Raw genomic sequence first — 13,322 nt, 5'->3', positions numbered from 1 at the left:
TCATAATGCATTTGAGTGAAATGTTGAATATTTCTTAGCAAGCATTCAACTTCCTGCTCTAAATATTAATATCAGGTCTTTTTTTTGAGCCAATGATGATTAATCTTTATAGTGAAGGAATAAACAAAATTAATTATTAAATTTACCATGAGTTCTTATTTATCATGAGACTTTGCTCAGTTTTCAAGTATGACTCTGTATAGAAGTTGCGTATGTTCAGTGTTGTGAATAGCTGCTAGAAACTGGTTCAATCCCTCCTGTTGCCCAAAATGTAATATAAGGCAAATCTGTCAGCCTTAGATCCAACCCACCAGGGTTGATTCCTCAGAGTTTCAGAATTCATCACTAAAGAATTGCTCAGCTCAGTACTGGGCTAGCATGATCCCCAGTTCAGCATTGTAATGAGGCTCTGGTTAGAATATGTCTTTTTTTTCTTCTAAGCATACTAAAATTTAATAATTAGGGGCTAGACATCCTATTATAGTCTTTATTCTAGACACACAGCTACCTTTGGTCTTTCTGTGCACTTAATTTTGAGTTTCCATTTTTGTTCTGGAAATATATCTGAAAATGTAATGTTGTTAATTTATGTTACCACTAGAATACATTTTTTATTGCATGTGATTCTGTGAAATCATAAGTTTTTCTTTAGAAGGTCAAGAATGATGTGTGAGAATGGATTGTGCAATTGAACTGATGTGGACAATTTATCCTGTGCTTATTATTGGAGGAGCCAAAGAAGTAATGACTCAGATACAATTATGTAAAAGTCAAAGTGAATTGTAGCTTATGAAAGATGAAATACTTTAAACAGAAACTTTTTTTAGGTAGATCCTAGGAAGACAGAGACTCTTTTAACACATTATTAATTTTAGTTTTATTTTTTCTCTCATTTAGGGTGTGGTTAGGCCCACTGGGGGGTACGCTGTAATGCTAAACTGGACAATGTCTTCTATCTATGGACTTCAACCTGGAGAGGTAATCATGGATGTCAATTCACTTTACATGACATTTCTCTGATTAAGATACATGTGTTTCATTATGGTTTTTGTTTTTAGGTGTGGTGGGCAGCTTCTGACTTAGGCTGGGTTGTTGGACATTCCTATATCTGTTATGGACCTCTTCTTCATGGGAACACAACAGTTTTATATGAGGTAATAAAATGAAATTAATGCAACATATGCATAGTGTTATTTTATGGAACCATTTTGGCATGTAGTTCTATGTAAGAGTAGAAACATTAGAATTGGGACAGGGGACATTTTTATATCTTTATTTGTGGAACAATGCCATAAAAATTATATTCTGAAAAACATACACTAAAAACTTGATGTCTATCACTAATAGATTTCTAGAAAAGATTATATTAATACCGATCTTAGAATCTTAGTAAAGAAAATAGTTATCATTAAGCAAGCAACAAAGATTCACCTTTTTGTTCTTATAGGATTAATGGGTTTCCAAATGTATGATGTCTTGATTTTAGGCAGATGTTTTCACTGGTTTCTGATGATGGATACACAAACATGGAAGAAAACCATAGGCTGACCAGATTTATAGCTAAATAAATTTTTGCTTTAAGATTCTGTTGCATGGATTAATGTCACCCAGGAATAGATTTCTGTGTGTATACTAGAAAATTTTGATTTTGCTCATATGCTCATTATGTTTGATTTTATCTATGCCTTTTATGAATACTTAAAACACATATTCAGAGTTGTAGGAGGCCAGAATTTAGAGGAATAGCAAAATGGTAGTTTACTAAATCAGTGTTGAAAGTGAAATTGGACTTTTGGTACAAAAAGCACAAAATAGGAAAATATGTAAATCTTTATTTTTATTTTTATTTTTTTTATTTTTTTATATATATTTTATTGATTTTTTACAGAGAGGAAGGGAGAGAGATAGAGAGTTAGAAACATCGATGAGAGAGAGAAACATCGATCAGCTGCCTCCTGCACATCTCCTACTGGGGATGTGCCCGCAACCCAGGTACATGCCCTTGACTGGAATCGAACCTGGGATCTTTCAGTCCGCAGGCCGATGCTCTATCCACTGAGCCAAACCGGTTTCAGCTATTTTATTTTTATATTAAAAATAATTGCAGAGATGAGGTATGGGAAACTTGAGTTGGTTGCAGTTTATGTGGTTAAGTGCCTGTGCAATATAATTGTCCATAATTCAAACAAAAGCATTTGGTAGTATTGCTTTAAAAAATGCCATGCTAGTATATAATGTGATGATCTTATTTAATTCTTTCACATTTGGAAACTTGTGTTCAGGTTAATGGGGAGGAGAAAAAATAATTAACTTATTAGAAAGCATCTGGAGCCCTAGCCAGAGTAGTTCAGTGATTAGAGCATCAGCTGAAGTATGGAAGAGACACGGGTTCAAGTCCTTGTCAAGGGCACATACCTGGTTGCAGATTTGATCACCTGTGGGGTGTGTGCAGGAGGCAACCAATCGATGTGTCTCTCTCACATCAATCTCTGTCTCTCTCCGTTCCCCCTCCCTTCCACTCTCTCTTTCTCTCAAAAAAAAAAAAAATCAATGGAAAAAATATTCTTGGGTGAGGATTAACAAAACAAAACAAAACAAACAAAAAGGCATCTAGAAGATGGGGACTGGGATGAAAATAACGTCATTTGAGAAAGAAATGAAGGAATCATGAAAGGTCGGTTTGAAATATATTTACTCTCTCTCTATATATATATATATATGTTCAGTATCTTTTGATATTTAAAGAATTGCTATATATAATGGAAGTAGTGTAGTAATTCAGAGTTACAGGGCCAATATTTTGGGGATAATTAGACATAAAATCAATTGTCTAGTAGTAGAATAGTCAACTTCTTAAATAAAAGGTTCTCTTTTATATAAAGTCTCTCAATATCAGACGAGGAATGTGGAGAAGGGAATTTTATACGTGGGATGTGGATAATAGTATTAGATCATGTCAACCTTCAAATCCTGCAATGCAATGATTCTGAAAAAAATTAGAGGCTATTCTCTATATTTGTGGAATTCTTCCAGTCACCATTTGTAGATATCATTGTTCCTTCATTTTTACCTGGCTGGTTTTCTCTCTAAATGGTTGGGATATTAAGTCAGATTTTGACCCATTAAACCATCTCTAAAAGGGTCTTGGTTGTTTGTCTTTATCTAGAATGATGTGCTCAAGAACAGTGTAGATGCTCTATAAATACTTGATTTTGCAGAAGAGTGAATGAAGTAAGCTACATTTTAAAAACTTTTCCCTTCACTTATGGTGTTTTTCCTATGACTTGTAAACATACCAAATTCTCTGTAATCACAAAACTAAGCCTTTTAGACAATGTCCCACTTCTAGCTTGCCTACTTTATTTTCTTCTGCACTAAGATCCTTGAAAAAAAACTCTACCCACACTGTCTGAACATATTCTTCATTCCATGGGAGTCCAAGTTCTGTCCACATCACTTCATAGAAGCTGCTGTAGCAGAAGCCAACAGTGACTTCATAAGTCAAAGGGCCTCTTTGATTTGATTTTATTTTCCTCTCATTGGCATCACCCTGACAGTTCCTTGCAGGTAATTCTCTCTCCACTCTTGTGCTCCATACCCTTTTCTGTTGTTCATGCTGTATCTTTTGCCTGACATGACTTTCCCCCTGATTTTTTCATATCTGTTAATTCCTACTAACCTTGAAGACTCTGCTTATATGTTATCTCTCCAGAGGTTCCTCTCACAGTCTTTGGCTGTACTCAGTGCCTCATTCCATGGTTCTGTTGTCCATTGAGCATGTGTCTGTCACTGAGATGACCACATTGTACTGAAACTATATCTGTCTATACCCCATATAGTGTGAAAACCTCAAAAAATAGTCTCTTGGCACAATGCATAGCATGCCTATAAGCACTCAATAAATGCTATGGAACCAAACTGAACTCTACTCTTTCTAACTTTTGACAGTTTGTCTCCTTTTGCTGTCTTGGTTTCTCTTACATTGATCGTTAATATGGGGGTTTAGTGGGGACTTGTTCTTTCTCTAGTTTCTTGAGGTGTAAAATTTTGTTTATTTAATATCTTTTTTTTAAATGTCAGCATTTATCACTATAAACTTTCCTCTTATTATTGCTTTTGTTGCATTCCCTAATTTTGATGTCGTGTTTTCATTTTTATCTGTCTTGAGATACTTTAAAATTTTTTCATGTGATTTCTTTTTTAACCCAATCATTATTAAAAAGTGTTTTGTTTAGTTTTCATATACTTATACATTTTTCTGTTTTCTTACTATTACTGATTTATAGTTTCATTCCATTGTGGACAGAAAAGATACTTGGAATTATTTCTATTTTCTTAAATTTAAGACTTGTTTTGTGACCTAACATGTAAGCTGTTCTGAAAATGTTTCATATGCTCTTGGTAAGAATGTGTATTTTTCTGCTGTTGGGTAGAAAGATGTTGGCCAAAAGGTACAAATTTTTAGTTATTTACTGTGAATAGATTCTGGAGATATAATGTACAGTAATGTGGTATAGTTAATGATAATGTAGTATATACTTGAAATTTGCTAAGAGGGTAGATTGTAAGTGTTCTCACCATAAAAAAATAAAAGAATGGTAACTATGTGAGGTAGTGACTATATTAATTAGCTTGATTGCAGTGATTATTTCACAGTGTACACATGTATCTAAACATCAAGTAGTACAGCTCAAATACAGCCAGTTTTTATTTGTTCATTATACTTAAGTAAAACTTGGGGACAATGATGTAAAACTGCTCACATATCAAATGACACAAAAATATATTTTATCTTAAATATTAAAAAAAGAAACCAGTGTACTCTTTTTGGGCTAAGTTATTACTTAGAGTGGAATATTAGTTATTTGTCACCTTAAATCTAGCTTGACATTACATCATAAACTGGTTGGCATACTTGATCTTGATATGGCAAATGTCATGTTTGTGTGGTAACATTCTCTTTGAAAGTTTTTAAGGAATGGAAGTTTGCTCTTATTTTACATTTGTTTGCATTTAACAAATTGTTAACTTTAAGCAGCAAACTACTTCAATGACTCTTCAGAGTATGCTCACTAGAGTAGCCAAGGCAGATGGTTGTCTGTTAATCCTATATAATAAAAGGCTGCCTCCAGGTCCCCACCCATGCACGAATTCGTGCACTGGGCCTCTAGTAATTCAATAATTTATTTTGAAGGTGTGTACTACATCTGCCTACTCGGGCAATAAATTAGTTAGAGGAAGTAGAGGACGTAAGATTCTGAACTGTGGTGTGGGAGCATAGTCCCTTGTCTGGAAATGTGAATATCTGTGTTATTTGTCTTGCTCTGCTTTTATTTGCCTATATAACCTTAGGCGAATTAACTCAACCTCTTCTAGAATCAATTTCTTCATCATTAAAATAGAGGGTGGACACATGTTCTCCCAGTTCTGTACTTCTGTGAATCTGCTCCAAGTCCATTGAATTTCTTTTTCTAGAATAAGTATATGATTTGATAGCATGTTTTAATGTTTATGACTCTGGAATTTATTCCAATTTATATTCATAGTGAGTGAAGCTGACTCTTCAAATGCATTTAGTGAAGAAATGTTTCATTCTAAATTAGTGAAAAATTTTAGTGTTTGAGAGGAAGCATAGCAGTTAAGACTTCCATACAATGATTCCTGAAATGTCTACAAATTGTTTGGCCTCAGACAAGTTACTTAACTGCTCTCAGCCTCAGTTTTCTCCTGTATAAATATTGATATTAATTGTACTTTTCTTATATGTCATTAAATTGGTGAATCCATGAAAAGGCCTTAGAATAGTTGCCAGGATATAATAATACAACAAATGCTATTATGAGCTACTGTTGTTATTTAGAAATATGAATTTATTCTTTCCCAGAATAGAATTATACAATATAAACACCAACCTTCATTCCCATGTGAGCCTGTCACTGTAATGTTTGAATTTTCAGATATTCGACATTTCTTCTTTCAGTCTGGTTGTCCTCACCACTCGAAAAAGTCATCACAGCACTACAGTAGCTCCCCTTGGAGCCCATTAATTCTCTCTAAGCACTTGCAAAGGAATAAGCACACAGGGATGTGTTGATACTGCTTCCAACAACTTTGAAGAATGAGAGGCAGATGTGGGAAATAACCCAGTTGTCTCTCCCTTCAAGAGTCTGTTCTTTTAGAGTAGAACTTGTGAGAGAAATGAGTGGCCTTGAAGTCTTTCATCTGTGAATAATGCATTTCATGGTTTACCATTACCCATACATTTATAAGCTTTCATTTTCATTTTTTGATGGGCTTTGCCATTACTAATTTTAATATATATATATATATATATATATTTTCAGGATATTAAATTTGATAATCTCTTATTGAATGTTCTTTTCCTGAATTCATAGGAGGAAGGAAGAGTTTAGATAATCTTGTCTTTTTTCTCTTTATGAATGATTACTGTGAAAATTAGCTCTACTCTCTCCTTTATTTGTATAGGAATCAAATAAGATAATGTATGTGACATGAATTTGAAGTCTTCAAAGAAATATGATATATATGTATATTATATATAGTAAAATATAACAGCATTACTTATACACACATATTTTACACATATTTTCAAAATATTGATAACTATTACCACTGTATATTCACGCACAGAACTTTAAACCTTCTCCATGTTTGAACATTTCATATTTCAAATACTGAGGATAAGAACTACTTCCAGATTGTTTTTGTATTGAACAGTCTTGTGGAATTATCCCCAGTGGATCTTTAATGCATACGTCATCTACTTCTGTCAATGCTGCACTGGACCCTTAGTCTTCGTGAAGTCATCCTATAGTGTATTTTCCTCACATGGACCCTCCGAATGCTTGGCCCCTTCCAGCATTCATTTTAACAATATAATTTTACCTGTATTTATTGTAGTTATCTTCTTTTTATAAGAACTTTGCCATCTCACTTATGTTAATCTGTTTTGTCTAACTTGATTATCCCTATTTCAGGGAGAGAGATTTGCTTCTTTCAAGCAGAGGGACATGTTACTTCATTATAAGACTAGTAGCCACAGTGTTGCTATCTAGTGCACTCAGTAGGCACACATCATAGTCCTTTGTTTTCCCCATCATGTAATGGAAAACAATAGTATTTTAATGTAGTATATCACCAATCTCCTTTTCTGTATCTATGGAATGAAAAAAAAAAACGATGATTCGGTTTTTCCTCTGATTCAGGCCATATAATGTGATCTTCTCAACTGGGAAAGATTATAAAGCTGATGCCAGCACCTTTTAGATTTCTCTCTCACTCGACCAAGTTGTACAAAGATACTTATTGTTTAGTTTATTTTTCTCTATGTGCGCCTGTGTTTTATGTTGGAGCAAGCAAGTTCAGCTATTGTCATAGCTCCATCAACAATATTTATTTGTGCCTATTGTAGCTCAACATCTTGCTAGGGGCTGATAGGGAGACAGAATAAAAATCGGGTGTGCTCCTTGCACTGAAAATCCAGACAATATATTTAAAGAGAATAATATAGAGGACAGAAAGCAAATAAATCAAGACTACATTTTTTTTTACTTTATGTAAAATATATGAAAAAAATGTTCAGAAACTATAATGAGCCATGGCTTGTGATAAATACTCTATTTAATTCTTGTACCTGTTTGGATGCAGTTTTCTGATGCTAGAACTAAATGAGGATCAAAGAAATTAAATAAGTTGCTTTAGGTCACATAGCTTGTAAATGGCAGAGTTGGGATGTCTCTCTGACTCAAAAATACATCCACCAGTCCCTTAAGGGAAGCTTATGGACGATAATAGACAGAGAAAACTATGGAAAAGACAATACAAATCATAATAGTAGCTACTATTGATTGAATGTTGGGTAATAGGAACTCTTCTAAGCACTTATATACAAGGTCTTAATTAATTTTCTCTCTACAAACCCATGGGGCAAATACCTTGAGCCCCTATTTACAGCAGAAACTGAGGATCAAAGACAGTAAATAACGAGATGGAGCTAGGATTTGAAACAAGGTTTTCTGGCTCCAAGGTCAGCGCTCCCTTGCTACATTTTAAAGACGAACAATTGGGAAGCTGTTAAGTGCAAACTGCATGGCCAGAACCAGTGGTCTGAACATTAAGAAGGCAGGATGACAGGGATTCGGGTGGATATTACAAGAAAGAAGTAAACAGGACGTTGAACATAGCTGTGATGTCTTCAGTTAGGACAACGTACATAATGGCAGTTATCAACTGAAATACTGCAGTAGAGCCACGACTGTTGTGCTGGGGAAATGGTACTTTTGAGTTTGGTAATGTTTAATTTAAAGGTGCTACTCAGCCCTAACCAGTTTGGCTCAGTGGATAGAGCGTCGGCCTGAGGACTGAAAGGTCCCAGGTTCGATTCCGGGCAAGGGCATGTACCTTGGTTGCGGGCAAATCCCCAGTTGGGGGGTGTGCAGGAGGCAGCTGGTCGATGTTTCTCTCTCATCGATGTTTCTAACTCTCTATCCCTCTCCCTTCCTCTCTGTAAAAAATCAATAAAATCTATATTTTTTTAAAAAAATAAAGGTGCGCTACTCAGACATTTGCATGCTGCTGGGAACCAGGTTTGAAGCTCAGAAAAACATTCAGAATTAGAGATGTAGAAAAGTTAATCATTCGGTCCCTAAGGTGATGAAGATCCTCAGAGAGGTGAAGATTTAGAGAGGGGCATGATGTAAATTGAGAATGAAAAATTGGAGAGGCTGTAGGAGAATCAGAAAAGCAAGGTGTCCTGAAGACCCGTGGAGGGGAGGTTTTTCAGAAGATAAGGCCTCAGCAATCTGAGTGAGAGAGGTCTGGCCAGGCAGCAGCCGAAGAGAGCATTGGAGATTAGGTGTCATTAACCACCTTTATGAGAGCAAATTTATAGGAAGGTTTATTGTGTTTGTTTTGCTTTTTAACATGGGGACGTATGTGCATGTTTCAGGGCTTTTTTATGTAAAAGATTCAGTGGTATGGAGGAGTCAGGCTTTGTACAACCTCAGGTCGAATTGCAGTGTACATACATATGGAATAGCCACCCTTTATTTTCTGGGAAGAAATCTGGAAGTGTAAGAAAGCAAGACACCATTTAATTTCTCTGCTTACAGCAAAGTCTCACTATTCACCATAAATAAAACAAAACACAACACACCTTAATTGGTCCCTCTAGTGCAGAACAGCAGAGTGATTGTACATCAGCATGGAGGAATTCAGAGATGAAAGCTAGAAGTCACAAGCCACCAGCTCTCCTAGTGATAAATGCTCCTTCTGACTGTTGAGAATGGTAAATATGTCAGAGGCCCTAATTAGCACAGTACTGGTCCTGCAGGATTACCAGTGCCAGCGTTCTGCTTCGTTTGCCTGGCATCAATACTTCAGAGTTAAGCATCTTTTTAGTGAGACAGATAGACTCTTATGACCTAGGTGGAAGCAATGGCCTGTTCACTGGCCATACATGGCCAACTCAGAGCTGGGAGAAGGCAGGGGAAGAACCAAACCAAAAGGGATAGATAAATTTTTCAAAACATTATCAAGGTATAATTGACAAAATATTGTAGGATATTTAAGGTATATATTGTGATGATTTTAAACACATGTAAATTGTGACAGCATTGCTCCTACCTAGTTAATTAAAACATCAATCGTCTCATTTATTTATGTGTGTTTATTTTTGGTGAGAATATTTAAGTTCTACTCTTGAAAGTTTTAAATATACAATACAAATCTTATAGCTGAAAGTTTGTACAAAAGGATGGTGCTGTCCTCACTTTAGAACAGCGGTTCTCAACCTGTGAGTTGCGACCCCTTTCACAGGGGTCACCTAAGACCATCCTGCATATCAGATATTTACATTATGATTCAGTAGCAACATCACAGTTATGAAGTAGCAATGACAATAATTTTATGGTTGGGTCACAACATGAAGAACTGTATTTAAAGGGCCAGAAGGTTGAGAACCACTGCCTTAGAACATGCTTTTTTTAGAGCTCTAAAAAAAGACCAGGTGTGTTTTTAATCCTGCTACAAAAGTTTTATGTCAAAATTTGAGAAACCACAAGTTACTTTGACTCCAAGCTGTAGATTAATGGAAATCATGGGGTTATTAATAAAGTAAGTGATTTTTTGCTCAAAGGTGTAGCTCTAGTGTTTTTTAATCTTTGTTTTGCTAAGTTGCTATATTCTACTACTGTCCTGTGTTGAAAGTGTAACCTCATTGGGAATTATGTGAGAAGTCAAGACATTACCTGGGTTTTTAACTCAGGACTTATCATTTGTTGTCCATAAATATTAACACATTGAATCATAAGTAGTAGAATATTGTAAGTGCGTGTTAATTTCAAGATATTTGGTAACTGGCTTGTTTTCAGTGCTTTGTAACATCCCACTAACCACATTATAAATATGAGCAATTGATTGTCTATGAACCTCTGATGTAAAAATTTCATGATTTATAACAGCTGAAAGCTTATAACCTCTGCTTTGCCACTGGAGGGATTGCTTTTTGCCTTTGTTTTCTGGGCAGCCACCAACAGGGTAGACTCTAGGTTAGGGGAAGGAAATAAAAGCAAATGGTAAGGACATAGATTTGAGTTTTGAAGGATTTTTAAATTACTTTCACCTTTTAGGCATATTGCTACTTTTGGTGTGTATGCTGTTTGTTAAAAATCCCCATAATTTTAGAATTATCTCATTTTAAATTTGAATAGTATTTGGGCTCCTGCCCCTTACTGAGTACAAATTCTGAAATTAGCGTCATTTTTCCTCTCCAGCAGTTCAGCATAATTAGTGTGTTACTGGTTACTTTAAAAAAGCATTGTAAAGGGATGATATTGCCTATCTGTGTGTGTGTGTGTGTGTGTGTGTGTGTGTGTGTGTGTGTATGTGTATCGGAGCCTGTGTATGTGTAGGAGGGCAGGAGAGAAGATTGTTCAATAAAATCAGTAAGTTATGGAGTCACTTTCATTTAGAGCTCATAATGAAAGTGGCTTACAGGCTTTGCTTCATTTTTCTAAAGCTCTAGAGGTGATAGTTGTTGAGAACGTATGGGTCCTATATTTATTACTTTATTCCTTCCCTTTATTAGACACAAATAGTTTGTACCATCTGCTATGTAATTTTTAATAATATTATGTCACACAAACACCCATTATTACCAGAATATAAGTCCCATTAGAGCAGAGCCTTACCTAGTTTGTTCATAAAATTATTCCCGGCATTTAGAACAGTGCCTAGCCCATAGTAGGTGCTCAATAAATATTTATTAAGTGAATAAATATATTAGCACTACCTAATTTAGTATGACTTGTTTTTATGTGGATGATGGTTCTGATGCAAGATATTGCTCAGTGCTGCATAGTATTACTTGAAGTGTTTACATCATTCAGAACCTAATGTTTGTATTAATCCGCAGCTGTTTTGGGGAACAGTAAGTTCTTTACTATATCATAAAATGTTTTACTTAAGATTTGAGATCAAATGGAAATTCATAAGAAAATAAAAGTTTAAAATATATAAATAGTAAAGCAATTCTAAAATAAGGAAACATCATATTCCTTATGATGTTCAAATGATCTTGAATAATCTGGGAATGGACAATAAAATGCAAAGTATCTGAACCTATTGAGATCAACTAAAAACATTATAAACTTTTATGTATCCATCCTTCAGTATCCTAATAGTAATGGTATGTTATCTGATTTTTATACTGGGTAAATATAATATTAGTGAAAATTTGGCACAGCGTCAGAATTACAACAATTGTTATAATTCTATATTATTTATAAAAGTATGGTAATGTTTCTAATATTTTTAATGCTTTAATCATTATTATCTTTAGACATAATTAATTAAAGTCATTGTAAACTACATCAAATTGTGCCCTTTATGTAGGTAGTCATTATGGGATAGCATGTTCATTATGATGCGCATATCATCTTTTAGTAAGTATATTATTGTCGCATGAACTTCGATTGGATATAAAATATCTTTCTTCACTGGAGGTCAAACTACTTTAAAATATTATCTCAGCGCTTTTAGCTTATTGAGGAAATATTAGATCAGTGATTTATTCTGATTTAGCAAGCAAGAAAATGGCAAGTCAATTGCATAAGGTCAGCTGACAAATCATTTCTTATGGCGTTAATATCAAGTTTCTCAGTCGCAATCTACTGCACAAGGAGCTGATCAGTGCCTAAGATCAAAGAAGTAAAAGTCAAATGTTTACCTTGTTTGGTTAGAAAGAATAAAGTTGCTGACTCATTTTCAGATTGCTGTGCTTAAGGCTTCAAAATGTGTTAGTCAAATTATGTACATGAGTTGCCAGATTATATACTGTGTCAATCTGTTGATCTATATGAGGTGGTAATGAAATAAAATACAATCAAGTTTTTTGGGATAGCTGGGATAATAAAAAATAAATTTCTAGTTGCAATAATACTTTCTTTTGTATTAAGAGAGTCCAGCCTGTATGATTCAGTGGTTGAGCTTTGACCTAAGAACTAGGAAGTCATGGTTCGATTCCCGATCAGGGCGCATGCCTGGGTTGTGGGCTCGATCCTCAGTAGTGGGCATGCACGAGGCAGCCGATCAGTGATTCTCTCTCATCATTGATGTTCTATCTTTCTCTCCCTCTCCCTTCCTCTCTGAAATCAATAAAAATATATTTTAAAAAAGGAGCAAGAAAAAAAAGCAATAGGACATAAGGAAGTCCTAAAGAGTTTTTTTTTAAATTAATGTAATTTTCATTAAAGAATAATAAAATCAACAATGAAAAAAATAAAAGTAAAATAGAAATCATACCCCATCAAAGGTCCAATTAGAAGTGGATAGTAAATCTATATTATTGAACGGTTATGGTCTGCCTTATATTATTATCTTTCATTTATTATTCTCTGTGGGGAGATCTCTAAGTTTACTGCCAGCAAATTCTTCCCTCCTTTATCTTAGTTCAGTGTTTCCCTAGTGTGTTTTCCAGACCATCAGATCCTTGGGGTGCTCAGATGGGACATGTGGTCAAAGAAGTTTAAGGAATGGTACATATATAACATATATTAACATTCCAGGCACGTTGATTTAGAAACAGAAAAAGCAGCACAGATGAGAATGGACTGAAGAATAATGGGTGTGGCAGAGCCAAGATAGATTTTTGTGGGTCATTTCAGCTTTTTACAGAATTATTTATTTGTTTAAATGACATGCTCATTTTCCACTTTGCAGAAACATCAATTAAAAATGCTTTATGTTCTTTTTAATTGCATAGTTTGTCATAATTGTTAGATTTTTATGCATGAATTTTGATT

The 13,322-nt window shown here is 34.7% G+C and overlaps 1 protein-coding gene across 1 annotated transcript in view; it reads left to right on the top strand.

Moving 5' to 3' along the window:
• The window catches only part of ACSS3 (acyl-CoA synthetase short chain family member 3), a 152,400-nt gene that overhangs the window by 75,519 nt on the left and 63,559 nt on the right, over positions 1-13,322 (top strand). Inside the window, exons 6-7 of the mRNA XM_036299086.1 lie at positions 898-978; positions 1,059-1,154. Coding sequence (XP_036154979.1) covers positions 898-978; positions 1,059-1,154 — 177 coding nt within the window. The remainder of the gene's footprint in view (positions 1-897; positions 979-1,058; positions 1,155-13,322) is intronic.

This window comes from Myotis myotis, unplaced genomic scaffold, assembly GCF_014108235.1.
Source record: "Myotis myotis isolate mMyoMyo1 unplaced genomic scaffold, mMyoMyo1.p scaffold_m19_p_3, whole genome shotgun sequence".
Lineage (NCBI taxonomy): Eukaryota > Metazoa > Chordata > Mammalia > Chiroptera > Vespertilionidae > Myotis > Myotis myotis.
The sequence above is the reverse complement of the archived record's forward strand: the minus strand, read 5'-3'. Positions and strand labels throughout refer to the sequence as shown.